The 27,756-nt window shown below is 51.0% G+C and overlaps 9 protein-coding genes across 9 annotated transcripts; 3 read left to right on the top strand and 6 right to left on the bottom strand.

Moving 5' to 3' along the window:
• Nucleotides 1-98: 98 nt before the first annotated feature.
• PpBr36_01334 (uncharacterized protein) lies at nucleotides 99-842 on the bottom strand (the record flags this gene model as incomplete). The annotated part of the gene is made up of 2 exons (XM_029888521.1): nucleotides 99-299; nucleotides 384-842. 2 exons carry the CDS (start codon nucleotides 840-842, stop codon nucleotides 99-101), a joined length of 660 nt encoding a protein of 219 aa, XP_029751108.1.
• Nucleotides 843-1,753: 911 nt separating this feature from the next.
• On the top strand, nucleotides 1,754-2,725 carry PpBr36_01332 (uncharacterized protein; the record flags this gene model as incomplete). Its single annotated transcript, XM_029888520.1, has 1 exon — nucleotides 1,754-2,725. One exon carries the CDS (start codon nucleotides 1,754-1,756, stop codon nucleotides 2,723-2,725), a length of 972 nt encoding a protein of 323 aa, XP_029751109.1.
• A 288-nt stretch (nucleotides 2,726-3,013) lies between these two features.
• Nucleotides 3,014-4,491, bottom strand: PpBr36_01331 (uncharacterized protein; the record flags this gene model as incomplete). Its single annotated transcript, XM_029888519.1, has 4 exons — nucleotides 3,014-3,709; nucleotides 3,795-4,073; nucleotides 4,183-4,214; nucleotides 4,296-4,491. 4 exons carry the CDS (start codon nucleotides 4,489-4,491, stop codon nucleotides 3,014-3,016), a joined length of 1,203 nt encoding a protein of 400 aa, XP_029751110.1.
• A 982-nt stretch (nucleotides 4,492-5,473) lies between these two features.
• On the bottom strand, nucleotides 5,474-6,369 carry PpBr36_01330 (uncharacterized protein; the record flags this gene model as incomplete). The annotated part of the gene is made up of 4 exons (XM_029888518.1): nucleotides 5,474-5,626; nucleotides 5,787-6,076; nucleotides 6,187-6,277; nucleotides 6,349-6,369. 4 exons carry the CDS (start codon nucleotides 6,367-6,369, stop codon nucleotides 5,474-5,476), a joined length of 555 nt encoding a protein of 184 aa, XP_029751111.1.
• A 723-nt stretch (nucleotides 6,370-7,092) lies between these two features.
• Nucleotides 7,093-8,330, top strand: PpBr36_01329 (uncharacterized protein; the record flags this gene model as incomplete). Its single annotated transcript, XM_029888517.1, has 3 exons — nucleotides 7,093-7,905; nucleotides 7,987-8,122; nucleotides 8,212-8,330. The coding sequence occupies 3 exons, from the start codon at nucleotides 7,093-7,095 to the stop codon at nucleotides 8,328-8,330; spliced, it is 1,068 nt and encodes a 355-aa protein (XP_029752138.1).
• A 768-nt stretch (nucleotides 8,331-9,098) lies between these two features.
• On the bottom strand, nucleotides 9,099-11,183 carry PpBr36_01328 (uncharacterized protein; the record flags this gene model as incomplete). The annotated part of the gene is made up of 2 exons (XM_029888516.1): nucleotides 9,099-9,745; nucleotides 9,809-11,183. 2 exons carry the CDS (start codon nucleotides 11,181-11,183, stop codon nucleotides 9,099-9,101), a joined length of 2,022 nt encoding a protein of 673 aa, XP_029752137.1.
• Nucleotides 11,184-12,127: 944 nt separating this feature from the next.
• Nucleotides 12,128-15,386, top strand: PpBr36_01327 (uncharacterized protein; the record flags this gene model as incomplete). The annotated part of the gene is made up of 5 exons (XM_029888515.1): nucleotides 12,128-12,280; nucleotides 12,355-12,452; nucleotides 12,976-14,104; nucleotides 14,181-14,847; nucleotides 14,944-15,386. 5 exons carry the CDS (start codon nucleotides 12,128-12,130, stop codon nucleotides 15,384-15,386), a joined length of 2,490 nt encoding a protein of 829 aa, XP_029752132.1.
• A 4,739-nt stretch (nucleotides 15,387-20,125) lies between these two features.
• On the bottom strand, nucleotides 20,126-20,224 carry PpBr36_01326 (uncharacterized protein; the record flags this gene model as incomplete). Its single annotated transcript, XM_029888514.1, has 1 exon — nucleotides 20,126-20,224. The coding sequence occupies one exon, from the start codon at nucleotides 20,222-20,224 to the stop codon at nucleotides 20,126-20,128; it is 99 nt and encodes a 32-aa protein (XP_029752131.1).
• Nucleotides 20,225-25,364: 5,140 nt separating this feature from the next.
• Nucleotides 25,365-25,484, bottom strand: PpBr36_01325 (uncharacterized protein; the record flags this gene model as incomplete). The annotated part of the gene is made up of 1 exon (XM_029888513.1): nucleotides 25,365-25,484. One exon carries the CDS (start codon nucleotides 25,482-25,484, stop codon nucleotides 25,365-25,367), a length of 120 nt encoding a protein of 39 aa, XP_029752130.1.
• Between the last annotated feature and the right edge of the window lie 2,272 nt (nucleotides 25,485-27,756).

The following is a 27,756-nucleotide window of genomic DNA, read 5'->3' as shown; positions in this document are numbered from 1 at the left end:
TCCGATCGAAGGCTAGATTGCAAAGCCACGGCCGACTTGTCAGTCCTGTATTTTGAATAAAAATAAAAAACCACAGACGACATGTGTGCGGGGGCGTCTTACAGGGTTAGCGATCCGCATCCCTCTTGGGTGCTGGACAGATCCTCTAGCAGCTTGCGCCGCTGGGGCGTGCAGTTTGCCACGGCTAGCCAGAGGTCCTGGTGGCGGGACTTGAGCACGTACGCGTGCAGCAACGTGTGCACGCTCTCGTTCGGGCTTCCATCTTTGTCTGCCCCGTCGAAGACGGCCGAGTCGGCAGACTGTGTCGCGTCATCATCCACCGCATCGCCGCGAATTGGCATGGGGATCGCCGCGCGCCGGCGGTCGGGCGACGTCACCTAGACCAAGGTCGCCGCCATCTTGTCGGGTTCCACAAACGGGTCCGAGAGGCCCGGGCCCGGCAGGGTCCAGCCGCGTTCCCTGTCTTGGACGGCGGCGGCAGCAGCTTGGGGTGGCGTCTGCGAGGGTTCACTGCTGATGGCTAGAGCATCGGCATAGCTTTCTGCTTCCTCTGACGTGCCTGAATCCAAGGTTGCCAGCTCTCCGCTTCCCAGGCTGTCCATATCTCTGCCACAAGGGTTGGTCTGAGGGGTGGCTGGCCGCACCTTGTCGGCAACATCTCCAGGGGACGAGGGTTTCGATGGTCCGCGAGTGTCTGTTTCTTGGTGCAGCCGAGTCAACATGTCGTCGTTCGGACCATCCTCCGTTGTGCGTTGAACGGCGACGACGTCCTGTCTCCGAGGCGATTCCTCGACACTGTCGCGTTTACTTGGCTTTACCGCCTCGGATGCGGGAGAGAGCATGCTGGGCAGCTGCTCGTTTGTCCCGTACTCTGTAAGCGGTTTTGGGGTGGCTTGTTTGCTTTGAACGCTGGATAGTGGCTCCAGGTAGGTGTGTATTGTGTATGGATAACCTACGTAGGGCTGTATCAGAGCGATGATGGTGGCTGTCGACACTTGAGACCCGTCTATGAATATCTATCTTCGTTATCTCACCAGGCTCAAGCTTATATTTCCAATGGCACGGCCAAACTTAGTGCTCGGCTGAGATTTCAGGCACACTATAGTCATGCTGGCCGTGACTCAAATCATATAATGGCAGGTACAGATAGATTCCAACTTGCTTGATTGATTAATTGTTTAATTGTTTGACATGGGCAGGTGTATGTCTTGGCATGCAAATGTGCGCCCAGTCTGGTCATCACTTGCCCAAAGTATCATCTACCTCACCCAGTCCAGTCTACTCTTTCCGAAACCTGACCATTGAGCTGTAAGTAAGTTGCCATACTGCCTCGGTATATGAGGGAGGTTAATATTATCGGCTCAATGGACACCGAGGGAGAGCAGCTGTGTAAGGCTGAGTAAGAAAACGGAACTAACCATCCACAAGACGTAATTTAGACTATTTTCGTTCAATAAAACCCCACCCATCGTATCTTTTTATCTCTCTCTCTTTTCTTTCATTTTGTCTATTTTTCTACGATGAGGGACAACGTAGAGTTTTACTTGGCAACGTCCGATTTACCGTCATACCATCCCCGACTCGTACACCATCCCCGCTTTCAGCAGAGCTGCGGATTCGGCATATGTCCGCAGATACACCTTCCTTTCCTGTGAGCAGTTAAGTAAGTCTTGATCTGTTTCAATTCACTCGATACAGAAACCACAGCTTTCTCAGCGAAAAAAAAAGAGAAAGCAAAAAAACATACTCAAAGATGTCCGAAGGCCACGCCCTCCCTAGAGCCTCAACCCCATCATCCCTGCACAACATCAAGGCATTGACGTTCGACGTCTTCGGTACGACGGTGAACTGGCGAAGCTCGGTCGAGTCCGCCCTGACGTCAGCGCTCGACGCCAAGATCAACTCGGCAGGTTTCGCCAAGCTACCGGCGGAGCTCCAGGCGCGCGCCAGGCACCTCCAGGCCGGCAGCGCAGGGGACAGCATCGCCGTTATCGCGGCATCGGCGTCGCCCTCGAGCTTGCCGACGCCGGACCAGCTGCCGGACTGGCCGTGCGCCTTCGCCGCCGCCTGGAGGCGGAGCTACGGCCGCTTCACGCGCGGCTTCGAGCCCGGCATTACGCCGTGGAAGGACATCGACACGCACCACCGCGAGAGCCTCGAGCGCCTGCTCGAGGAGCGCAAACTGGCCAGCTTGTTCACCGACGACGAGGTGCTGGAGCTGAGTCGCGCCTGGCACAGGCTGGAGCCCTGGCCCGACAGCCCCCGAGGACTCTCGCAGCTGGCGAGCCGGGGTCTGGTCACGGCCGCCCTGTCTAACGGCAACCAGGCCCTGCTGCAGGACCTAAACACTTACCGCGACGGCCTGGGCTTCGACCGTCTCTTCTCGGCCGAGGACTTTGGCGCCTACAAGCCCAATCCGAGGACTTACTTGGGAGCGGTTGAGGGCTTGGGTCTGCGCCCGGATGAGGTTGCCATGGTGGCTGCCCACTTGGGCGACCTCAAGGGGGCAAAAGCCTGCGGCCTGCGCACCGTATACATTGAGCGCGTGGGCGAGGAGGAATGGATCAGATCAGAAGACCGCTACGAGGATGCCCGGCGATGGGTTGACGTTTGGATCCCCCTTGGCGATGACCAACAGGGAGGTTTTGTTGAGCTCGACCAACAACTGCAGAGGCGTCATGAAGAAAACCGAACGATAGAGGCACAGAATCATGGGGACAGATGAATGAACAAGTAAAAAAAAGACGAGGAAAAAAAAGAGATACCAATTTAAGCTGGTGAGGTATAGTAGACTGATGTAATCCCAGACAAAGATGAAATCTGATAAACATTAAAAGCAAACCCGATCGAAGTACCGCAAGCTTGTTGGACACAAAACCCCGCGATATTCCAAAAAAAATGTAGCGATGACTCCAGATTATTTTCTTTTTCAACACATTGACCACCCCATCAACAGTCTGTAGAGATCTGCTGGAATTTGACCGGAATTTGGGAGGGGGAAAAAATATACAGTTTACTTCTGATTCTCGGGACGGAGGCTGCGCACGGCCTTACCCGCCCTCCAGATCTCCAGATTGCGGATCTCCTCCATCTCGGCCTCGTACTTCTCGCGGTAGTCAGGCTGGCTGTTGTATTCGAGCGAGCGCTTCGTCTCGGAACCGTCCTTGACCGAGTCGTAGAGCTGGTTGAAGACAGGCTTCAGGGCATCCTTGAAGCGGGGGCTCCAGTCAATGGCACCGCGACGGGCAGTGGTCGAGCAGGCCTCGTACATCCAGTCCATGCCGTTCGCACCGATCAGGGGGTAGAGCGACTGGGTGGCCTCCTCGACCGTCTCGTTGAAAGCCTCCGAGGGGCTGTGGCCGCGCTCACGGAGAACCTCGTACTGGGCAAGGAACATACCGTGGATACCACCCATCAGGCAACCACGCTCACCGTACAGGTCAGAGTAGACCTCCTTCTCGAAGGTGGTCTTGTAGAGGTAACCACTGCCGATGGCAACACCCAGAGCGATGGCCTTCTCCTCAGCCTTGCCAGTCACGTCCTGGTAGACGGCGAAGGATGAGTTGATGCCACGACCCTCGCGGAAGAGCGAGCGGACAGTGCGGCCGGAGCCCTTGGGGGCGCAGAGGATGACATCGACGTCGGTGGGAACCTCAACCTTGGTGAGGTCCTTGAAGACGGGAGAGAAACCGTGCGAGAAGTACAGAGTCTAGATATAGACTTGTTAGGCTCTGTTTGTTCTGATCACAAAGCGGAATAATTAAATAAAGTGTCGCTTTTGAGCAACCACTTACCTTGCCCTTGGTGATCTGGGGCTTGAGAGCAGGCCACGTCTCGCTCTGAGCAGCGTCGCTCAGAAGGTTCATGATGACGGTACCGCGCGAGATGGCCTCGTCGACCTCGAAGAGGTTCTTGCCGGGAACCCAGCCGTCCTGGACGGCGTCCTTCCACGACTTGCCGTTCTTGCGCACACCGATGATGACGTTGAGGCCGTTGTCGCGGAGGTTAAGACCCTGACCGTGACCCTGCGAGCCATAGCCGATGAGGGCAAGGGTGTCGTCCTTGAAGTACTCCTGTAGCTCAAGTGGTTAGTATTACGCCTGCTTGACGTTGGCGAATTCTGAGGCACCGAAAAGAGCGAGAAAAAACAGCAGAAAAAAAAAAAAAAAAGACATGACTCACCAGCAGCTTCTCCTTGGGCCAGTCGGCACGCTCTAGATTATTAGACAAAAAAAACCTGTCAGTTTATGAAATAATTTGCGCCAGGAATGAAGCAATTGAGCTGTTCAACTCACCCCAGACCTGCTCCTTGTGGCCGGCAAAGTCCATGGTCTTCACACCACGGATCTGCTGCTGAGCAGGAGCGACGGCGGCTTTCCTGGTGGCCCGCACCATGCTAGAAGCAGCGACGAAGGTACGCCTCTGAACGGCCGGAGTGGCCAGTTGGCGGGCCATTGGCCTCAAAGCCTTTGAGAAACCGCGAGCAGACATGATTGTTGTGTGACGAGGCAGAAAAAGCAACCAAGAAAACGATTGAGTGGAGATGGAGAGAAAGGGAAGCCGTGTTCACCGACAATGGAAAGTCGAACGAAGATGATTTTAGGAGGGAGCTTCAACAAAACTCAACTCAAGGGAGCAGCTCCGACTTAGGCATTGTGGATACAAAATTTTCCACTGTCAGCGATATCGGACCGTTTTGAAAAGCAGGGTAGCTCCAGTGGAGACTGCCTGCATAACGGAGCCCCAGACCCAGATGCCCCGCTCTGATCTGCTAAGTGCCCCCCAGCTCTACCTGCAAACCGGAGAAGCCTCTTGGGTCAGCGTTATCGACAGCGCGCGGATAGGCTATGGCCAGATTCCATCATACCTATCCAACCACCCACCACCACATGATGAAAGTCATTGCTCAGCCATTCGAGTAAAGATTTTGAAACCAACCAGTCACGCCTAAAAGAATCTCAACTTGTCTCTCATTAGACGTGAAAGTTTTCATTCAAGATTTATGTACTAATAGGGGAGATGAGGTAGATCTTAGAAGAGGAGACAGAAGAAAACAGAAACCTCCCATGTTGAAAATACAGACCGCCGAAATCGCTAAAATCGACACTGCTTGCTTGCCCCACCCATATTATGTTCCGATACTCCGTAGTTAGAACTAATTCTAGGTAGTCCAATCGCCAACGAGAAAACCCTCGTCAAGATCCCATACGTCTCCCCGGCTTGTTCTCGCATTCAACCATGTTCGCCTTCTAGGCGCTAAGATGACTTCCTGGAGTCTACTATCTTGAATTTTCACGGCATCCAGATGACTCACCCATAGGCACTGCTGGGACGACGGCGACGACGACGACGCGTACGTTTCGCGGTCGCGATGGAATTGCTCGTTCCCGTGGCACAGATTGTGGCTCTTGAGTCTTGGCAGGAGGGTATCATATTCACTTTGAGGCAGAGCTTGGCTTCCTTCCACCCGTCTCTATTTCAGAACGCGATCGAAAGAAATCCCCTTGACTGCCCCTCCGCCCATCGAGGTCCGAACGTTCCGTTTGAAGCCCTCCCGATTGCTTCTGAGGTCTTCAGCCGCATCCTTGTTCAGCGGGTCCGAGGCGTTGGGCTCAAGGAATAGAAACTAAGACGTCGTGGAAGCGGGCTGGTCAGCATTTCCGTGTCTACTTGCTCTTCCACTATGCATATTAAGCCACCGCTCGCAGACAGAGCTAGGCTTTCATGTATGTTATATCATGAATGAAACATAACATGACAGGCTTCAAATCTGTATCCAGACGTACCTGGAGACCGACAATAACGGCGTTGAGATTCAGGACCGGCTTCCAATCCTCACGCAGAATGTTCAGGCAGACCTTGCCCTCGAGATCGATGTTGGGGTGGTAGATCTTCTGTTCACATAAGACCTTTGGCGGCTCGTGTGGGAAGTTTTGGTTGATCTTGAAGTCGAAAGTGAAACGTCCGCCGCGATACATGCCTTCGTCAGGCTCGATGATAAGTCTAAAGTTAAGGATGTCGTCGGGGTCTGGAAACTCGGTCTTCATCGTGGTTCCAAGGTAAAGCTCTGATAGATCTGCGTGACCACAAGAACATGATAATTGTCAGCACCGCTCGATTCCAAGTCACAGGCTTCGTGGCAGCCTCATGAATTCCACATGCGTCCAAGGTTCGTTCCAAACATACCTTTTTGCACACGGAGTTGTGCAGCTGTGACCTTCTTTTTCTTGCCCCCCGAGGCTCCCTCGGCTGTCTCAGCCTTTTGCTGCTCTTTTTTCTGCACGAGTTGAAGACATTAGTAAATCGTTCCTCGTGATGCTCAACTGCGGAGGACGAACCATGACGCACCATAGACCATATTTTCAACATCGTGGCGAGGCTGACTGAGGATACCACCAAAAAAATCGTTACAGCGGCGGTAGGCAGGAATAACCAGGAAACGGGGTGCACGGAAATTAGGTGACCGCAGCGAAGACCGTATGCTCTGTCAAGAATAAATTGCAAATAAACAAAAACAAGACACACGAGGAAAAAGGGGTGACCGACAAGGTCAAGCCACAGAAGGTGTCAGAAGTTGGGAGTCGGATGGCAGGTGCAGATGTTTGCTTGTCGCGGGTTCAAGTGAGGCAACATTTCGAATCGCGGGGCACATCCCAGATTGGCGACTGGCGTTCGTTCGACGTGCAGAGCCCGGCCAAGTCCGGGGCGGCAGGCGTCTAATGCATCATTCATGGAAAAGTGGGGCCCGAAGGCCTCAACTTCACCCGGAGCAGCTACCGACCGAATATCACATTCATGATCTGGGGCTGGTGCCCAATAGCCATCATTACATTGGATGTTGCCTAATAAATCATGTTGCTGTTGTTTTGCTTACTTTGATACCTCGAGGAGGTCATAGGACTTAAGTCAGTCTGAACAGCCACTGTATTGTCGGCACATAATTCCTGGCAAATTCAGTGTTTTTTTTTTTTTTTTTTTTCACCCGATAAAAGCCGTTTGTTGTTGATTGTCAAATGTTTGATATGTTCGGGTGAAATTTTGGCTACACCAACTACCACACGCAAGTGTAAAGTACCCGAAGAAATTAACGATATGGATAGGGAAGAATCACTGCTCATCCTCAGAGCGCAATTCTTCCAATGCCTCGACGTCGACTGCCTTAGATGGCCGCCGCAGAAGCTACTTGCCCACCCAGACACAAGCTACTGGACTTGGAAGAACCTCTGCTATGAGAAGAGAGCAATGGCCAAGCTCCCTATTGCCCTGTACCGCCTGAACTTCTTCAAAAAGCTGCTGGAGAGGCTCGGGCGGGCTGGTCACGTCATCACAAACGATCCAAAAGAGGACGGCGCACTTCCTTCCATTGTCGCAATGGTAGATGCCGTCAAGAAGCTCCAAGAGGACCCCGCTCCACGCAGCCCTGACGACCCCGAAGACATGTACGTCACCTATACCGTGCCCCCGTTCCCGCTGGGCTCATCCTCCGCCGTGAACCCAGACATCGTCACGCTCGTCGAGACCAGGCGGCTTGTCGCCGGATCGCGCTTCACCGGCCACCGCACCTGGGACGGCGCCCTGCACCTGGCGCACTATCTCGTTGCGGAGCAAGGAAGCACCGTGAGGGGACGCTCGGTCCTGGAGCTAGGTGCCGGCGCGGGCTTGCTGTCGATCCTCTGTGCCAAGTATTTCGGAGCTAAGAGCGTCATCGCTACGGATGGCGACGAGCGTGTCATCGAGGAGGCGCGTAGAAACGTTGATATAGGCGGGTTTGGTGGTGAAAAAGAAGGCCAGGGCCGCGTGGAAGTTGAGAGACTTCGGTGGGGAGAGGATCTCGGAGGATCGTGGCTTCATGATAGGTTATCCAAGCAATGCAAAAGCCTCGACGTTGTTCTCGGCGCAGATCTGGTATGTGTTGAGCTAGAATTCACTGATTCTAATACTGAATGGAGAAACCTGAACTTACACCTGAGATTCCATGATCTCTAGATCTACAACGAAGAGTCTGCCTCGGCCCTTGCCAAGACGCTCAAGTCACTGCTTGTATTGGAGCCAGAGTTAAAGGTTATTATTTCCTGGGCAATGCGGTTTCCCCAAGTCACGGGCAAGTTCCTCCGGGACTGTGGTAAGTCTAATTTCGTAAAGTTCTCGAAGCACTACGGCATGGTTGGCCTGCTGACAAAAAGTATATATGCAACGCCTATATAAATGCAGAGGCCAACAAACTTACTATTCGGGATTTACCCTTCACCATGACGCCTTACACCGAACAAAAGGGCCTTTTTTACCTGACTGCTGTGCCACTTCGTATTATACAAATATCATTGCAATGAGCTAGTTGGCAGAATCTTGCTAAATGATGGGAAACGAATATATTTGACTTCGACGTAGACTAGGGGAGCCAACGTCAAGCTTGACAAGGCAGGCCTCAAATGGAAACCCAATCATATCTCCCGCAACGTGACTAGAGCTTGCTATCACAAGCAATTGTCACAAGGACAGTAGTATGTCACAGAACATTTAAAGAGTATAAATCCGTCATTTCATTAGGTAGTGCAAGTTCTACCTCTGAAGCTTGGTATTATGAATAAAACCCCCGGCTGACAACGTGGCCCGCTAATAAACCTGAACCAGATGACAGGCAGACTGCATGGGTAAACCGCTACTGCAACTAAACAAGCAACGCTACACAAGCGAGCATAGCAGAGAGTAGGGAAGATAATACCAAGACTAAAGAACAACAGAGGAAAATGACCGTCTGCAGGCCATGCTAGGAATTTCTTCCAAAACGCAGGGGAAATGATATGACCAAAACCTTCCCATTCCCATCCTTTTAATAAGTCGATCAATGCTGATAAAAGCACCCTCCTGAACCAACCTTGTATCGGACGCCATGCTCGAGCTTGCACGGTATGATTTGGCAATGATTTGTGAGATTTTCTGAATACAGCACGGGAGTAGTTATGGAAACATTGCCACCTGTGATAATGGGAAGTCCGCGTCCATCAATCCGTTCTCTCGCGGATTATATCCCACCAAGACCCCAACGGCATCTTGCCAGGAAAACAAGAGACATAAAAAGGGCCAAGGGCTGAAGCCCCTTACGTTGCAGCCGACGCATCTAGTTTGTCATAGGCGGTTTGCAATGCCTTGATCTCTAGTCGGTCTGATTCCAGGACTGTGATCCAATCCCTCAGCTGGATATTCTTGCCCTTGTCGCTATTTTCGCGCAAAGAGCCTAGTCTGTATCTTCCATCAACCGTGAGTGCTATCGACTCCGGAGCCTTGCGGCTGGGAGCAGCACCGGCGCCCGCAGCAGGAGTGCCAGGCCCTGCACGCGACGGTGTTGAGGCGCCACTACCTCCCGACGTCAACCAGTCGTACTTTTTGCCCTTCTTCTTTCTAGAGAGCTGACCCAAGAAATGGGATGTCGTCGAGTTTGCAGAGGCTGTGTTCATCCAGTCCATCGTCTTGTTCTGCGCCGCCCTAGCTCTCTCCTCCTTCTTGGTGAGCTTTGGCGTTTCTGGTGCGATTGACGATGCCCCTGGGGTGCCTGGTGCAACTGAGCCTGCACGTGATGGGTTGGCTGAGTCGCCACCTTTCTTTTTGCGGTCTTCCTCCTCGGCACGCTTCTGGCGCTTGAGAAGTCTGGCTTCTTCGGCATTACGCTCGTTCTTGCTTTGCTCACGCATGACCGCACTGAGTCCCAAGCTCGCAGACGCTTGCGATACCCCAGCACCCAGAGGACCTAAAGACATTGATTGTTAGTCGCCATGCAAAACCGTCAAGGTTGATCGACGTAAAAGCTTACGCTTAAGCGGATTGGGGCGGGGACTAGCCGCATTCCCGTCTCCGTTCACAGTATTTGCTTGCTCTGCGAGACTAGCATCGACCGTAGTGATCGGTGCACTCGCGTCCATCCAATCTGATGGTACTATACCGTGTGATGTCTGTTGTCGTGTGCGTGCGACTCTGTCCGCATCCTCAAGCAGTTGCCGAATCCGATGCTTTGTAGCAATGGAGAGTAGGCCTATTTGCTCTGCAAGAAACGAATCTGCGGGAAGAAAAGATTTGGAGGTATTCACCACCACTTCATTATCAACGACCTTCTGAGTGACGGTGACAGAAGGCTCTGCGAACTCGGTGTCAAGCTTCATCTTTCCCATGCCACCGTTAGTCTTGGGGTCCAGAACCAGGCCGATGCCATACTCCTTGGCGATCTTGGATGCTTTTGAATGAATCACAGCGATGTTGCTGAACGGATTCTTGACCTCCTGGCTCCTCACGGTAGCCAGCTTTGCAGCTGCCTCGCTCCACACGCTCTTGGCAAGCTCGGCGGCGAACTGTGCCTGGTCGGTAATTCCCACCAACTGAGCCGGCTGGTTCGCTAGCCCAGCACCATACATGCTTGCGCTGCTTCCAGGTGCATTCGCGGGAAATCCTGTCCTGGCTTCGGGACGCGTGCTACCAGCGTAAAACTGAACCAGGTCCTGTTCCATCTCCTTCAAGTCGATTCCTGTGCCATTGAGGGAGTCGTTTACATCATACTCGACCTCTTTCTGCGGACGGTCGGCAGGCTTGGATGGCGGGCCCATAGTGCCTCCTGGAGTAGCGGGATGGCTTGGCATGGGAGCCAGCGTCGCTGTAGCATATGGGGAGCTGACCGGTGCCGGAGTCAGAGGGGTTGTAGTTGTGGTTGGTATGAGTGGAGCTGGCGATGACACCGAAGGTGTGCCTGGCTGCCGCGATGGCATGGTAAGGCCAGGCATTGTAAGGCCCATGGGTTGTTGGGCGGGTCTGATACCAGGGCTGTTTTGCGAGTTCCCATTAACGTAAGGTGTCGGTTGTGGCGGAATCGTAAGACCCTGGGGAGGAGGAGCCATCGTGGTGGCTTGAGGCAGAGCGATTTGGGGGTTCATGGGCGGAGGCGAGGCCGCGTTAAGTTGGGGAGGAGGCGTTGCCGATGCGGCGGGGCTCGGTGCGTATACGGGTGACGGTACGTATGGAGAGCCTGGCTGACTTTGGGGTGGTGCCGGAGACATTCTCTGTTTCTTATTAGGAGGATTGCCCGATGGGTACGGCGCCTGGTTATGGGCATGGGGTATCGTGGATGGTGAGAGTTGAGCGGGAGAGAATGGCCGTTGCGGCGCCGGTGGGAGCTGGATCTGATGCTGTGGTTGCGCCATGGTTATGGTGGTGACCGGCGTGTCGCGGCGACAGCCGAAATGTAGCAAAAGCAAACGTCTTCAGTGAGGACTGTGCAGCGCTGAGCGCTAGGTGGATGGTAATGCGATGCGGCGATGAGGAGGCCTAGCCTAGCTGCCTTTCCTCAGTTCCCCGGATCGATCCCAGGCCACTGGACGCTATCTCGGGCAACAAGCCCGTTGCAGCCACAGCGCGGTTCCCTTGTCCAACACCATCCGAGACGCGACGTCGGCAGTAGCCTTCTGGTATCGTTCGATTCTCCTCTCGGTGGGAAGCGTTTTACGGTCGAGGGTTGCGCTTCCTGAAGATGCGTCGCGTTGTGACGTTCGTTGATTCTGGTATTGCTCTTTGAAAATGGTGAGCAGAAGCTCAAGTTGCGCGAACCAACAATCAAAGTCGCAGATTGTTCCTGGTCACGTGGAGTCGCCCACCCAGAAAGAAAGCACCCCCATCCACTTCTTTGGACCCGCTCTTTAGGCAGCGTCGTCACTTGTCACTGGTTGACAAGTTGGCTTGACTAAGCTTTTTGCAGCGGCCGCGTTCTGAAGCAAGGAAAGCCGCGCCGCATTAACGCGACAACTTCGCACTGCAAGCGAGTTCCGTCTTGCAACCCAGCTGATTCAACCGACAAGTGCCAGTGCGCCCAATATATTCAAGCAACAACGCAGTAGTACGCTGTAGTGAAGCAGTGGCATTCAACTGTTTCTTGCGTTGAGCGCAACGTTATCATTCATACATGTGCCTCGAACAACAAGCGATAGCAGCTACGACAGGACTCGGCTTTTGCTAGCTGCGCCTTAACTGCATCTTCTCCGGTTGTCAAACATCTAGGAAGGGTATCGTTGCTCGCATATTACTACTAATCGTACATACCAGAGGTCAAGGTGCTTGGTATTCGGCCAGGCCGACATAATCCCCGCCAACGATGGCCTCAAAGAGGAAGGCCTCGGCCATGAACGTGGCAGCACCTGACGAGCCCGTAGACCCCGCCGACGAGCTTGTCTTTACTTGTCTGGGAGGCGGGAACGAGGTCGGTCGGTCATGTCACATCATACAGTACAAAGGCAAGACCGTAATGGTGAGTACATCCACACATATCATACCTGTCTTGGCCCATTTGACTGACGTAAACCTGACTTCTGTGATCTGTAGCTTGATGCGGGACAACATCCTGCTTACGATGGTCTGGCCGCATTGCCCTTCTTCGATGACTTCGATTTGAGCACTGTCGATGTGCTACTAATCAGCCAGTAAGCACGCCGGCCCGTTTCCTTACGCTATTCTGGTCATGTTACTTGCTCCGCTTGGATACACCTACACATGGGTCGGTTATTATTCCGAGAAAGCGATTTTCGGGGTGTATTTGGGAGCATGCCCTAGCTGCTGGTCGACGGGCCCTTTGCATCTTGTGGCATACTCATGTAGCGCTATGCTATGCTGTGTTATGCTATTCTATGCTCTGCCAACTCTTGGGGCTGCTGCTTGGCTACCAAGATTGTCACGCGGTTATTGCTCACCGTTTGAGGTTGATGTGCACACAGGTGCCATGGACCACCAGAATCGTATATCGCCATGTACAGAGATAACAATACAATACCTGTTCGCCTGCTGTCCATCATGGTCAACCCGTTGTGTTCTGTGAAGCCCGTTCGCCGCTCACCACGATCTCTTCCCACCACCAAGTAGCTAGGCAGCTAGGCTGCGAACACCAGATCCCGAATCTCACCATGCTGCCCGTGATGATTTCGGCAACCGCTGACCTTCCGTCTATAGTTTCCACGTCGATCACGCCGCTTCTCTCCCCTACGTATTGGCAAAGACCAACTTCAAGGGCCGCGTCTTCATGACGCATCCAACCAAAGCTATTTACAAATGGCTCATCCAGGACAGCGTCCGTGTGGGCAACACCTCTTCGAATCCGACGTCACAGCCCGTCTATACGGAACAGGATCACCTGAACACATTCCCGCAGATTGAGGCCATCGACTACTACACAACACACACAATATCCTCCATACGCATTACTCCATATCCGGCCGGTCATGTGTTGGGCGCAGCTATGTTTCTGATCGAGATAGCTGGAATGAATATTTTCTTCACGGGCGACTATTCACGAGAGCAAGATCGGCATCTGGTATCAGCTGAGGTACCCAGGGGTGTCAAGATCGACGTGCTCATCACCGAATCGACATATGGTATCGCATCCCACGTACCTCGAGTGGAACGTGAACAGGCGCTCATGAAATCCATCACGGGCATTTTGAACCGCGGAGGGCGAGTACTCATGCCAGTTTTCGCCTTGGGAAGAGCACAGGAGCTATTGTTGATCCTGGATGAGTACTGGGGCAAGCACCAGGAGTACCAAAAGATACCCATATACTATGCGAGTAACCTCGCACGCAAGTGTATGGTCGTGTACCAGACGTACGTGGGCGCCATGAATGACAACATCAAGCGACTCTTCCGCGAGCGCCTTGCCGAGGCCGAAGCATCGGGCAAGAGCGGGGCCGGTGGCGGAGGCCCCTGGGATTTTAAATACATCCGGTCGCTCAAGAATTTGGACCGCTTCGACGACCTTGGCCCCTGCGTCATGCTTGCCAGCCCGGGTATGTTGCAGAACGGAGTGAGCCGCGAGCTTCTCGAGCGCTGGGCCCCGAGCGACAAGAACGGCGTGGTCATCACCGGTTACAGTGTCGAGGGCACCATGGCAAAACAGATCATGCAGGAACCTGAGCAGATTCCTGCCATTATGACGCGGACCGCTGCCGCAGCTTCAAGGCGAGCCGATGGCGAGAAGCCCATGATCCCACGTCGCTGCAGTGTTGCAGAGTTCTCCTTTGCTGCGCACGTTGACGGCACGGAGAATAGAGAGTTTATCGAGGAGGTCGCTGCTCCGGTCGTTGTATGTGGCCCCTAGTTGAGAGAACATGCAAGCCGGTGAGGGTGGGAAGCAGCTAACATGACATTTTGCATTGCAGATCCTTGTTCACGGAGAGCAAAACAACATGATGAGGTTGAAGTCAAAGCTTCTATCGCTTAATGCCACCAAAACAGAAAAGGTCAAGATTTATAGCCCCAGAAACTGCGAGGAGTTAAGGATTCCATTCAAGACCGACAAGACAGCCAAGGTTGTGGGTAAGCTGGCGTCGATAACGCCGCCAACGCGACTGCCGGCCGATGACGACTACCAACAGCATCCGCAGCTCGTCACTGGTGTGCTGGTACAGAACGATTTCAAGCTATCACTGATGGCGCCTGAGGACCTACGGGAGTACGCGGGCTTGACCACTACGACTATCGTGTGTCGGCAGAAGATCATGTTGGCCGCAGCGGGCGTCGACCTCATCAAGTGGGCGCTGGAGAGCACCTTTGGCGCCATTGACGAGCTGCCCGAGATGCGCCAGCTGCACAAACAAGCCCCTAATGGCGACGATATGGTTCTGGACGGGAAAGAGGAAGACCCCGCGGACGAGGAAGTGGAGCGACCAGTCGCGGGCTACATCGTCATGGGCTCCATCAACGTTCGCTGCTTTGGCAGCGGCGAGGTCGAGCTGGAGTGGGAAGGCAACACAATGAACGACGGGTTCGCAGACGCAGTCATGGCTGTGTTGCTGACGGTCGAGAGTAGTCCCGCTGCCGTGAAGAGTAAGTTTAACCTTGATAATCACCCGCTGCATACATGATATATCGAACGATATGCACAGCCCGCACTGACAAACCATCCAATCTTTTCACTTGCAGAATCCGCAAGCAAGCATTCACACTCGCACGCCCACCAAGAAGAGTATGTGCTGCCGACACGCAACCTGCACGCGCGCCTGAGCCCGGAGGAGCGGCTCGAGCGGCTGTTCATGTTCCTGGAGGCACAGTTTGGTGCAGACCACGTCTCACCCATCAAGGACCCCAGGCTCCCAGCATCGGATGACACGTCTGGCGAGGCGGAGAATGGGGACGAGGACGGCGGCAGGCAGAAGAGGCTGGAGGAGAGGCAGCGTGCCGAGATTGAGCGGTTGCACAAGATCGGCATCCCTGTGCCCGGAGTGGCCATCAAGATCGACGACAAGCTGAACGCCAAGGTCTGGCTGGAGGACCTGGACGTCGAGTGTTCCAACAAGGCCTTTGGAGACAGGGTAAGGGTTGTGGTGGAGAGGGCCGTCGAGGTGACGGCTCCGCTCTGGGGTTGATTGGGACCTATGGATACGAACTATAGACTGGGAATATGAATTCTACTGTTGAAGTACATGCCAAGAATTTTACAGTGCAACATTTTCCGCGGGAAACAGGCTTTGAGGCTACGCTTGATTGTTCTCGGTTGAGGGTCTTCTATTGGGATTCGCAACATCCTTGTTATCCCGTGTTATTCCCGCTCCCTAAAACAAGAGTCATATGCAAAGTGTTTCCGCATTCTGCTGTACCAGTCTTTACCGAATGGGGCGCGAATGATATGAGCAAGAGCGGGAGGAGCCCGGTATAATCGGACGAACAGACGGTGACATTTCAGCACAAATTTCCAGATGATTGCCAATTTGCAGTCGGAGGCCGCCATCACAGCTGAAAAGATGCAGTCCACCCTTTTTTTTTTTATCGAGTCATCACTTGACATGGGAGCTGATCATATTTTGTACCTCGCTTGAAGGGACCCTCGCAGAGATCAGAGACACAGGAGTCCCGCTTTATGCCTAGGCTACCCGAGAATTATTCATCTACATACACACAGGGTATACCGAAAGGGCAAAGAAGATGCCTTGGATGTCTCACGTTGCTACCGAGAAAAATACGTGCCAGAAAAGAGCCAACCCGATTTATTGACTAATTAACAGCCACCAGTGGTTAGACTGGTTTTTTTTTTTTTTTTTGCTTTCATCCCACGCCCCGTTATGCCTCTTTCGTCTGCAGTAGTGAAACATTGCCTACCGAATCAGATCGGATGAACGTGGTTCGTTCCTTGCAGTAGAAGGCGAGCAGGTTCTCCGATCTGGATTTACTTTTTACTTTTTTTTTTTTTTTTTTTTGCTACTTGCTACCTTTCCTTGGCAAACTTGGATACATCAAGGCAAGGAAAGGTGAATAAAGCAAAACAAAAAGCAAGAAAGGATACGAATGGCTCAGTGGCGTGCTCTTGTTTTTGCATGACCCCGTCTGGTCTAGAACGAGACGAGACCAGAACTTGTATGGCATCACCTCGGTTGCTTTCCTCGCCTTGTCTTTGCTTCCGTAATGTATGAATCACCACGATGATTCTTTAGATGGGCATGATACGCTCAATGTGTTCTTTTTTGTCAAAAAACAAAAAAAAAAAAAAAAAAAAAAAAAAAAAAAAATCCAAGGAACCGACGATGGAAGAGACAAAGGACCGAACCCCCGGCGAACCCATGCGTGTTGAAGACGGTCAACCTATCAAAACTCGCACAGTTCGGCCCCCTTTTTTTGCTTGACTACCCTCACGCCTCCGACGCTTGTATTTCCCCATGCGAACCCGGATTTCAATCTCCCTCATTGGTTTCCATCACGTTGGTCCTCCATCATGACGCCGGCGGCTCCACCTTCCACAAGAAAAAAAAATAGGGGGTGGGGTGGATCTACCTCTCCTTGTTCCTTTTAGCCTTGCATTAGTTCCGGTCCATCTTTTTTTCTCTGTTCCCCACATTTTGCCTTTCCGAATGCGTGCGTTTCTACTCGGGTACCTTGCGTATCTTGGTACTGATAAATTGTGAATATGCAAGGCAACCTGACGTATGGGATGGTGTTGAATTCCCGTAACCGAGTATTTGTTTGCCAATCTTCAAACGCAGCAAATCAACGGGAGGAAGGAAGGCTGTTTCTGGAGTGTCTAGACCTGGACACCGAAGGAATGAGATGACGAGGCACCCGAGACACGTCTGTACCTCTCCAACTGTGATTTGTGTAGTGGATTCAAAAGAAAGAAGGAAATACCAAAGAATGGAGGGAACTAGATCAGGCAAACCTACGTGATAGCTTCAGCGACGAGAGGGGGTAGAAAAACATGGCCAGGAGATTTTAGCCCAGGAGGTGGCTGTCACGTCACGTTTGCTGGCTGAATTTATTTCTTTGTGCCCCATTGCGTATGTATGTATGTATTTCTCCGATCGGCTGTCCAACATTTTCGCTCGCTCGCCCTTCGTTCGTCTAATATCCCACGGTCGAACAAAAAGGCATCCGTCACCACACGGTAACACCGAGACCACCATTACAAGAGATATCATAATTTTTTTTATTTTTATTTTTACTTATTCTGATTTGTGATGTAACGACGGGAATGAAGACTGGGGTTTGAATTTGATTGGATCGGACTTGTTCCTTCGCTGCTACTCCCTCCGTCCCCGGTGGCTGCGGCTGCGGCGGCGTTGGCGCCGCGACTTTGGGAGTTGGTTGGTATCAATCCTGTTTGTTGGGTTTCGATTTTGCCAAGAGGGGAGGGTGGCCGGAACCTTGGAAATGCTTGCGTTGCTTCCCACCGAGGTCATCAGCTGTGAGGTTGTGTTCATTCTTCCCCGTCAGAAAAAAAAAAAAAAAATTAAACAAGTCTCCCTTCCTACATCAATTACATCCACCATGTTCATCGTCATATTGCAGCGCAAAAAAACAAGATGTTACGCGCGGCGATCCTGCTATCGAGAGGACACTCTTTTCCCTTTACAGATACGGTGTCATGGAGGTGCTGAGCCTATAGCGCTTATACAAATAATCCTTTCATTTTGCTTCATGTACAAAACTATGCAGTATAGTAATCATTCAAATAACAAAAAGAGAAAGAAGCACCTCAGCAATGACGAATTGATCTACCAATACAGGATGGCAGACTAAAAAAAAAAAAAAAAAAAAAAAAAAACAGAGCCACCTTGTTTGTTTTACATCGGCCAAATTCTAGGGCAGACCATTTCTTCTTGGCTCTTTTTTTTTTTTTTTTCTCTCTCTCTCTCTCCTCCTGATCCTGAAATCTCGCAAACTCACCTTGCCGTAATTCATCCTAACCACACATCATCCCTTCAAGGATGGGATGCCATGCAAATTACCGCGGGTCGACGGCATGGTACCCGGGGACCCGGATTCAAGTTCCGAGGCGGTTCATGATTTTCCTGATTTGTACACAAGAGCCCATCCTCGCGTTCTCTTCCGTCTCTGACACCCCTTGCCCCCAAGGCTGCATGCAGAAGCAATCGCTCCGTTTTCAGGCCCCCATGAGCGAAGTAGGGACTGGGGGGCGGAGGCGGCGGCGGGCGGCGGCTGGCGGCCCAGTGCCGGCTTGACAAATCCATGCTTCTCACGTTTTGGGGTGTCCATGAGCAGAAGCGCATAGCTTGGCGAACCTGATTTTTGGGGGGGTGGAAGGAAGGGCGGCGCGTTGTTTCCCCCCCTGTCGACTGTGTGTGCCGCAGTATCGTCGATCATGTAGGTCGGGGCTGAGATTCCGGATGCTATTGGGCCATATGGAACAATGCCGGAAAATAAAGAAACAACAAGAGCGAGTAAAAAGGCCGGCACTAAAATTCGAGTCTAAAATGCATGAAAGAAATATTATAGACAAGCTGTAAGGCTATAGGACAGCTTTGTTGCTCCGTGTACTATACAAAATCTAAAAGAAAAACTCGGGGTATCTTTCTCTTTCTCACTCAGCCAAACTTGGCAGAAGCCTTGGAATTGATGAATGAATCATCGCAGGCTCTCTCTTCGCGGCGCGAAACTGTAGATGTGAAGCAGGCAATAGAAAACTTTGAGGATGTAACAAACGTTTGAGAGACAAGATTTTGAAGAACATGACAAAACTCCATCGCCCCGTGAAGGGAGACCATGATGACGACATCCGCCAACAGGCTTTGAAAGAAAGCAAAAACAAAATCAAAGAAAAAAATACCCGGTCTATATGCAAGTCCCAAAGAAAGAAGAAAGAAAGCAACTTTTGTTTTCCCAACCTTTCCGTTTTGTCCAATCCCAAATAACCGAATTAAGGGGGCGACCCCAGCAGTATAATCAGCTTCTTAATTTTTTTTTGTGGTAGCCAGGCGTGTCACGAGCCCTGATGCAGGGTTCAAAGAATGCCTCCATGGAGTAAATCCGCATGCATGCCGTCAAGAGATGATTGGCAAGTTCCAATGAACCCCCGGTTGGCAAGGATCTGACGGCTTTTCGTGTGCTCTCATTGGGCTGTAGGCTGCCTTTTCTGTTTTTTTTGTGTTGAATGTGGATGAGAAATCAAGTGAACCGCCCCGTCTAAATGTTTGAACGCCGTCGCGAGAAAAATCGACAAGGTTGGAATGATGAACAAATAAGACTATCCGTGGAGTGCCGTGTGAGACCTGGATAATCCTCTCCTCTTCTTCGCGGCTTGCTGCTGGGAAGCAAGTGGTGTTCGGGGGTTGGCTGCGAGCCGTACAAGTCTTGTTGCTGGAATCCAAATGGTGCGAAAATTAAAAGGGCGGTTCATCGGAATGCGCGTTCCGATGGCAACTTTTAAATTGTGTTTTTACAGCAAAATGATGAAAAAAAAAGTTCTCGACAGTCGTCGAACGCTCGGATATTAGGTAGAGTATTGTAATATGTGATAACGTGCCGGACCTTGCGGCGGCGATGAGAAGATTAGAGTGAGAAAAAAAAAAGTTGTTGAAGGCCGATGGTGGGCGTATGCATCGAGGCGAGATTCGTCGAACTGAACAATGCCTTGTTGGGGATGCGATGCGGGTTCGCCCAGTCGCTTGTCGCGGCCTGATTGCGTGTCTGCACACGATTTGCCCGTCAAGTGGAGGGGCCGTGCATGGTGGTGCGTGCGTGCGTTTGTTTGCGTCTTGGGTTTGGTGCATGTTTCCGTCTTGGACAGAAGTGTGCGTGCGAGCGCTGCTTGAACTCTCGCAGACCTCACGCGCGCTTGTCCTGCCGAGGTGAAGAAGCCTAGGAAGCCAGGCACGATTTACCTGGGCTTCGGGGGAGGAGGCTTGGGGACACCGGTTGTGTCGTATGCTCCACGGCCCATAGGCGTGATAGATTCTTGAGATCCCCTGAGAATCATTGTGATGGTGTGATGGGTGTGTATGGTTTTTATGCTGTGTGATGTCGATAGCAAGCGCCTGTTGAGATTCTTGTAAGCTGTCCATCCTTTCATAAGATCTCAGGCATCGAGGCCGTGGATAGAGGATTTTTATACAGATTTGAAAAACCCTGAAAATCGAGAAAGAAAAAACATCGTGAAGCGCGGGACAGGGATCTAAGTTGGAGAGATGCACCCGATTCTGGTTGGTGCCCAATCTGACTCACAAATTTGCTTGGGGGTGCTTTCTCAGAAGCTGATAATGGAGACTCGGGACAAGCCACGAATGGGGATTGGAGAAGATGCTCGAGGCGGTGTCGCTTCGAATGCGGCCGAGGTGGGTGAGACTGGCAGCCCTACAAGGGAAGCTGTCGATAATGGTGATGGGTTCAAGGTGAGCTGAAACTGGCGACACCGAGGCGGGTGATTATGAGGTGCACCCGACCCTGAATTACCAAGATCGGTCGTATCGATGATTCCGATCAAGCGACTGATTACTGCAGTCCCGGCTAAGAGCGGCGGTCGGCGGTTCGCGAGACAAAGAAAATAGGAAGCTGTCTGTAAGCTTAAGGTATTTCCCTGTCTGTCAGGTACAGTGCAGTCGGTCACTGTAGTAGGTCGGTATGCAGGTCGTCGCTGGCAGTAGGGTCGTTGCGGGTTCTGTTGGAGGTGTGGATCTCGCTAGAACTGGATAATAGGTAGCTTTTTGTTGTGGTTTGCGGCAGATGGATGCAGGCAAAAACACAGATAAAAAAATGAGCGGTGTCGAGTTTGGCGATGACGACGCTGTAGATGGCGGCTTTTCAAAAAAGGGGGAGCAGAAAACAGACCAAGAAGCGGGCGAAGTACACAAGGGTTCAAAGACCCTTTTTCGTCTATTGTACAGGTGAAAAGCAAAGCCAAAGTGATTATTAGGAGGTTAAGATTGGAGGAGGTCAAAATTGGGCAGAGGAAGAAGAGATGAGTAAAGGGCCGTCAGTCCGTGTCTTATATGAACCAACTGCCTTTGCGGAAACGCGATTTTCTTTTTTGTTCTTTTTTTTTTTTTCCTAATATTATTTCTTTCGTTCACCCCCTTCAATCCCTGGGCGGCGTGGGCGTCAAGGTTAGCAAGCTGGCTGCTGGTCTAGCAATTCAAACCCCCAGTCGGGTCGCTAGAAATGAACCAGAGTACATAGTATGAGAGACAAGTCCACAGAAGGAAAAAGAGGAACCCATGCCCCGGATGTTGGCCGCGGGCGGGTACCTGGAGGGCCTACCTAGCTCCTGGCTCATGTCTGAACCACGCAGAGGTACCTGAGCCAAGCCCAGTCCAACCCTGACCCTAGTAATCCGAACTTGGTGCCTTGCCGGGGTGTGGTACTGTAGACTGCAGCTTTTTTTTTTTTTTGTTTTTTTGGGTTGGTGACGGCGTGTCTAGCCCGGTGGTGGGTTTGATGAGACAGGACAAGCAGCAGCAAAAACAAAGGACCAAGAAATAAAAAATCCTAATGCCATCAATTACTAGGATAAAGTGCAGCTCTACATGCAGTACAGCCAAGAGAACAAATCATAGTACCACGCATTCACAAAAAAAAAATTGCACACCCCTCGGACCCTCCCCCGAACTGTAAATATCCCAGCAAAGCAAGACGATGCGCGGTCCTAATCCACCTGATGATACCCGAAATGGCTTAGACCCGCTAACTCGACACCAAAAAAGGATAAAAAGATTGAGTTCGTTATGATGCCAGGGCCCGTTTGAGTCGCCTGTCCTCCAAGTTCCGTCGAAGTTTACCAGAAGTCTTCCCTTGCCAGGGGTCCCTGTGTGCCATAGCAGATCCTCATCCATTCCCAAACCACCCGAACTTTCTACGTGGTAATTGGGAGTGAAGGTCGTTATTATCATACATCGTTCTTTTAAGTTGTGGTAAAAAAAAAAGTGTGTGTGCGTTTTGTTTCCGCCCCTTGGCCCTGACGCCCACTCTATGGGCTGTCAATTCATTTTATTGCTCCGTCTCGTGACAATTTCATCATGTTGGCGTTATTGGTTCGTGTAATATCAAATTGTTCTTTTCTTGCTCCTCTTGCCTCGTTCCAAATTATTCTACCTGTTGCCAGCCGGCCCTTCCGTCATTGAAACGATTGCTTCTATCTCCTGTAAAGCCGCAGAAAAGCGGCAGTACATAAATCTGACACAACACTCCTTGTACAGAAAGGCAAAATGTGGCTTTTTGGGCTGTTCCCCTAGTCTCGGCTCTCTGATAACTCTGAAAAAGAACAGTTGAACCGCCAAGCCTGTCTCTGGTCTTGCACATGCCGGGCTCGAGCTACAGTCTAGCTCCCGTTTCGAGCGCCCTTCTGTTGAGGAAAACCCGGTACGCGAGTTGTTTTTGCTTCGTCTTTTCTCTATTTCTGTTTACTGTTCTGCCCAGGGATTCCATCAAGAAGCCGTGACTGGGGGGTTGCGCCAGGGAACAGAAAATAAAAAGATGCACAAGGGTCGGATAGACATCCGCATAGGGAGGATTGTCAAAGAAAAAAAAAGATCGTAATACTAGTAGTATCAACGGTAGGGAACAGCAAAGAAAAATTTTCTTCCATCATTACCGTTCACCCCTCGTAACTCAATGCTTCGGTCTCATCGGGGCTGGCGGGTCATCTTGCCTGTTACAAGGGCCAGGACAGGGTGGTTCCCGCAAAAAAGGTTATGCCTGACCTTCTCCCCATGCCTGGGTAGGATGGGAAAAGAACAGGGTGGTTACAGAAATTGAGATAGCAAACCAAATGGGAGAAAGACCGCGCATGCCGGTTAGCCTAATTGCGAAAGACCATGAACTGGACCATCCGAGCGTTGGGGGGGTGCTTTGTTTCTTTTTTCTCCTTTTCTTTCTTTCAGGACTGCTGTCAGGAGGCACCAAAGCACCGCAAGCAGGAACCCGAAAACGAACAAATGTCATTGGAATCTAGTAGCCGCCTAGTTTAGAAAGTATACCTGGGCTGTCGTTTGGTAAGATTGGTATTTCGCGGCTGATGACGGACAATGGAAGGAAGAGGATTGGCGCGCCCCAGGCTCCAAATCCAGGTGGCCGCGTTTTCCTTGTCTGTCAAGTTCGCATCCTGGCGGAGGTCGTCTTGGAACCCAGGCGCATCGTACCCAGCGTCACGGTACGCGACAATTTTGGGGGGTAGCGGCATCATATCCGACAATAGAAGCGACCCCAAACAACAATGCGGTACTTGATTATGGGTATACGACTTTTTTTTTGGTAATATCCCATGAATGATCGACTGGTGGCTCTCATTCCTCGATTCAACCTTCACCGAGAAAAAGAGAAAAATAACCCAGGAAATAAAAAGTTTTAGGCTATGCCCCTGCCTCGATGCATATTACAATTTAATGGCAAACTCCCAACTGTCTGTTATCCACTGGATAATGGGAAATTCAACCCACCCACCCATGAAGCCACGCGCGTCTGGCTGGCCCCCTTTTTTCCCTTTCTTGCCATTACCGAGGCGGGTCAAGATGTGAAGCATTCCACTTTTTCTTCCAGTGGAGCTCTTTTATTTTATTTATTCTTATTTTTTAAAAAAAAAAAAAAAAAAAAAAAAAAAAAAAAAAAATTTTTTTTTTTCATTTTGTCTTGGGCTTCTTTTTGTTCTCTGCTTTATTTCGCTTTTCCAGTGGGCCTGGCACAGAACTGCCTGCCGCTTTTCCAGAACAAGCAGACGCGACCACCCTAGCTTGCCTAGCCACGTTGCCACATGGCCATCAACCGCTTTACCGGAACACCCCTTACAATCTAAGAAAAGGGGAATGGATTCATAGCAGGGATTTGGTTGATCGCTCAGTTGTAGCAGTCACGACTAAGAATCCTCGCATGCTGGACGTGCACAGTGGGTTTGTTTGTCTTTTTTTTTTCTTCTAGGGTTCTTTGACCGTAGTTTTTGTTATTGTCCTGAGACAAGTCGATATCAAATCGGCTGCATGCAAAGACACAGACAGGAGAAACTGACAGGTTGACAGCCTGGACTGATTGTTTGTCTGCATGGCCAACATTTGCAGGGGTGATAATATTAACTCCAGCGCAGGTGACTGAGTCGGTAACCGTTCGCTTTGGTAAATTGAACAGAGACAGTCAGTTCTAATTTGATCAGTCAATTTCCCGTTCTCGATACTTTCTCGGATGGGCTGTCGGCTGCCAGAGAGGCCTTTCGTACGAGTAAGTATCTAAGACCTTGGGAGAGGCTACCTGCAGACGAGAGGCCTACCTACGAAATAACTCCCAAACACAATCAGAAAGAAGTTGATGACGATGGATGGTGGTCATTGCGCCGTAAACGTAAGCGCATTCTTGGCAGTACCAAAGATCCTACTACTGCTGTACAGTAGGTAGATACATCTATCTGTACAGTACCGCACAATATCCGCTTGCCCCCCTGGACACCGAGGGACTGGATAGACTGTCGAGCGGGTGGTAGGATGGGTTGATACGGCAGTAGATGGGAGGAAAATGGCCCGAATTGGAGACAGAGAGAGGATCCTATCAGGCCTGACATGTTTCGTCGGTGACGAGGGCATGCGCCAGGTGGTACTGATGCATGAGACTCTGTGGTGCGAGAGAGGTACTGCAGCCCATAATCATCAAACGCAACCCACCATCTCCCTCACTTTCACACCCCATTTCGGCTATTTCTGGATACATATGGCTCCTCCCGAAAAGTGACACCTGTACCCAAGAAAAAGAGAAAAAGAGAGAAAAAAAAAAGGCGCATTTGCGTCCGCTCATGCAGATCCATGTTTATTTTCTCCGGGTTCAATATGCAGTTCTCATTTGACGAGAGCCCAAAAGACCCTGAAGTTGAAGTCTGGGTTTTGTTTTCTCATTGTTTCTTAGGGGGTGTGGCTCCACAGCAAAACAGTTTGTTACAATCTTTGCTTCCGTTATGTTTGTCGCTGTTTTTTTTTTTTTTTTTTTAATTCGGATTATTTCCTTTTCCCGCGCATGATTTTCAAGCTGCAAACTCCGCCCCCCTAAAAGAGAGTTCGCCTGAGCTGACTTCCCATTCGGACGTACCTGATTTCTCTTACCTCATATAGCTTACTTACTTATGGATATGTAGGACGTCGTGTAACTCCGACTCAGCTGAATCTGGCTTGAGCGAGGAGGGATGTAGCTGCACTGGAAAGACCCGAACTCCTGGCACAAACGCCGTACGCAAACGAACCGCTGCAGGGGTTGAAAATCTTCCGGGCTGACATGTCGTTCCCGCTGGGCGTTCTGTCGTGTTCCTGGTGCAAGGGTGCGTGGCTGAAAAAAATTATATATATATCAACAGAAGGAATTGAAAATTACCACTGGAAGAAGAACAAGAAAAAAAAGGCCTAGACCTTGACAGTAAGCCACATAGGACCCTGAAAAAAAAAATACAAAGGGGAAAAAAAAGAAAGGAAAGAAGAAGTAGAAGAAATTATGATTCGGACACAACTCAGAGGTCCTACTAGATCGCGGCCGACACGAGTCAAAAGTATTGCAGGTGTTGTTATCAGCGTTAGCCACCTTCGCAACTTGTGCGGCCTTGGGTCTCCAAATGTCTCTCTTATCTGATTCGTTTTTTTTTTTTTCTTGCGGCTTTTATCTAGTCCTGTTTCTTTTGCCTTCCTATTTTTCGCCCCGTCATACATCAAGTTAATGAACGTAGTCGGCATGGGTCCTCAGGTGCCTGAGGGATATTATCTCAGTACAATATGTACAGCAAGTAGTCGGAGGGTAACTCCGCTAACTGGGCTATCAACCACCCAGAATTCCATGGTGGGGGGCGTGGCGGTAGTGATGGTGCTGCAGAAGTCAACCGTTACACAAGGCCGATTCCGTACCTCAGGCCTTTAGCGAAGAAACGAATCCGAATGATCGGGACAGAACACGTGCGACCCGGTGTATACGGGTGGATAGGTCAGGATTGGAGGTTGTAGCTGTTTTTTTTTTGTTTATTTTTTTATTCTTTAGTCTTGTATCTGTTTCTACCATCACTATTGTTACCAGTGTTCTAGAATGCTCATTACAGTTCGCGCCGAAGGTGTCGCATTTATTTTTGTACCTCCTCCCCGATAGCCTTGCTGGATCGTGTTCATTCAGTGGCCTGTACAGCGGTTAGCTTAAACGACCTGGCTCTTTGTGACCTGGGAGTTCTCGTGAAGCGGGTGGTACGATCCAATACACTGCCTGCTTGTTCGCATATATTGACGAGAATGTGAGAGTGTGTTGCACCTCTGTGGGCAGTCTCTGTAACGTTGTATATGGTCAGAATACTACACCCATCGCTGTGGCTTTGCAACACAGCAGTGATTGATTCCATGATAGACCTGTTTGATGACTCAGATTCTGCGACGGTCGTGGTCTAAGATCATCTCGATCCGGACAAGACATGCGCTGTCATCAGAGAGGGTTTGCTTTGTCAGACTCGACACCCACGCTACTAGTCCAGTCTACTGTACACTCTGCAGTAGCATGTATGGATGTGGATATACCTTGGCGACTAGCTGTAGCTCTAATCTCAATGGGTTAAAACTAGGGGTCCAGTCTAGACTAGCATAGAGCTAGCTGAAGGCTTGCATATGCCGGCGGCAGCTCTGTGTGAGGGCGGCTGTGTTTGAAAGTCGAACGGTTATGACCTGCTTTTCGTATCTATCTACTGTAATTACGTACAAAGTAGCCAATGCATACTATGCAGTACTTGAATGCATGCAACCTTGACACGGGAACGCCGGGCGATCTCCGCCGAGCCCCTATGAGAATTAAGTGCATAGCTAAGGTAAGGTACTCCAAACATTCATAAACTTGGAATGGGGGGCAATGGTAGTGATGAAATCAATTTGATATGTATCCCCAATTTCACCAAACGTCGCAACTGATCTGCCCTGCCCCTACAGGCAAAATAATGGGGGAGCTTACACCGAGTCCACAGCTTGGAATTCCAAAACAGAGAACAAACCATAATCGTAAAATCGCTACCAAGGCCAGGTCGGGAAGATGGCCCCTAGCACACCGGTGTACCGGTGTGGACGCGAATACATGGGCCGGAGATTGAGGATGGTACGCACTCAAACGTTAGGCTAGCTTCCTTACAAAGTATCCATGATTTAATCATTCTTGGGCTTGCCACGATTCGGAGCGGAACTTTCAAGTTAGTTGATTTTATGGAAGAATGCCAACCTAGACGTACAGTTAACAATTCTTGGTCTGTCTATGTTGCTCCGTATGGCCTGGGCGTTGCACCATGGATGCGACCGGTCAGCTCTCGGTCACTCATATGGCTTACTCCAGGCAGTGATTTGTGCCCACCGTCGCCCTACCGTCCATTTCTTCAAACGCCGGACTGTCGATGACGGGCCACGTTCTAGCGCCGCCAAACTTGCATCTAGAGAGAGTACTCTCGTGCCTCGTAAGCCCCATAGGCTCTCGGCTATGTTGTTTGGTACCAGGAAACCCAAACTCAAATTGCCTCGCCGACGCATGGCCGTTTCGGTAAAAAAA

Source organism: Pyricularia pennisetigena, chromosome 2, assembly GCF_004337985.1.
Source record: "Pyricularia pennisetigena strain Br36 chromosome 2, whole genome shotgun sequence".
Lineage (NCBI taxonomy): Eukaryota > Fungi > Ascomycota > Sordariomycetes > Magnaporthales > Pyriculariaceae > Pyricularia > Pyricularia pennisetigena.
This window is presented reverse-complemented; position numbering and strand designations above follow the sequence as displayed.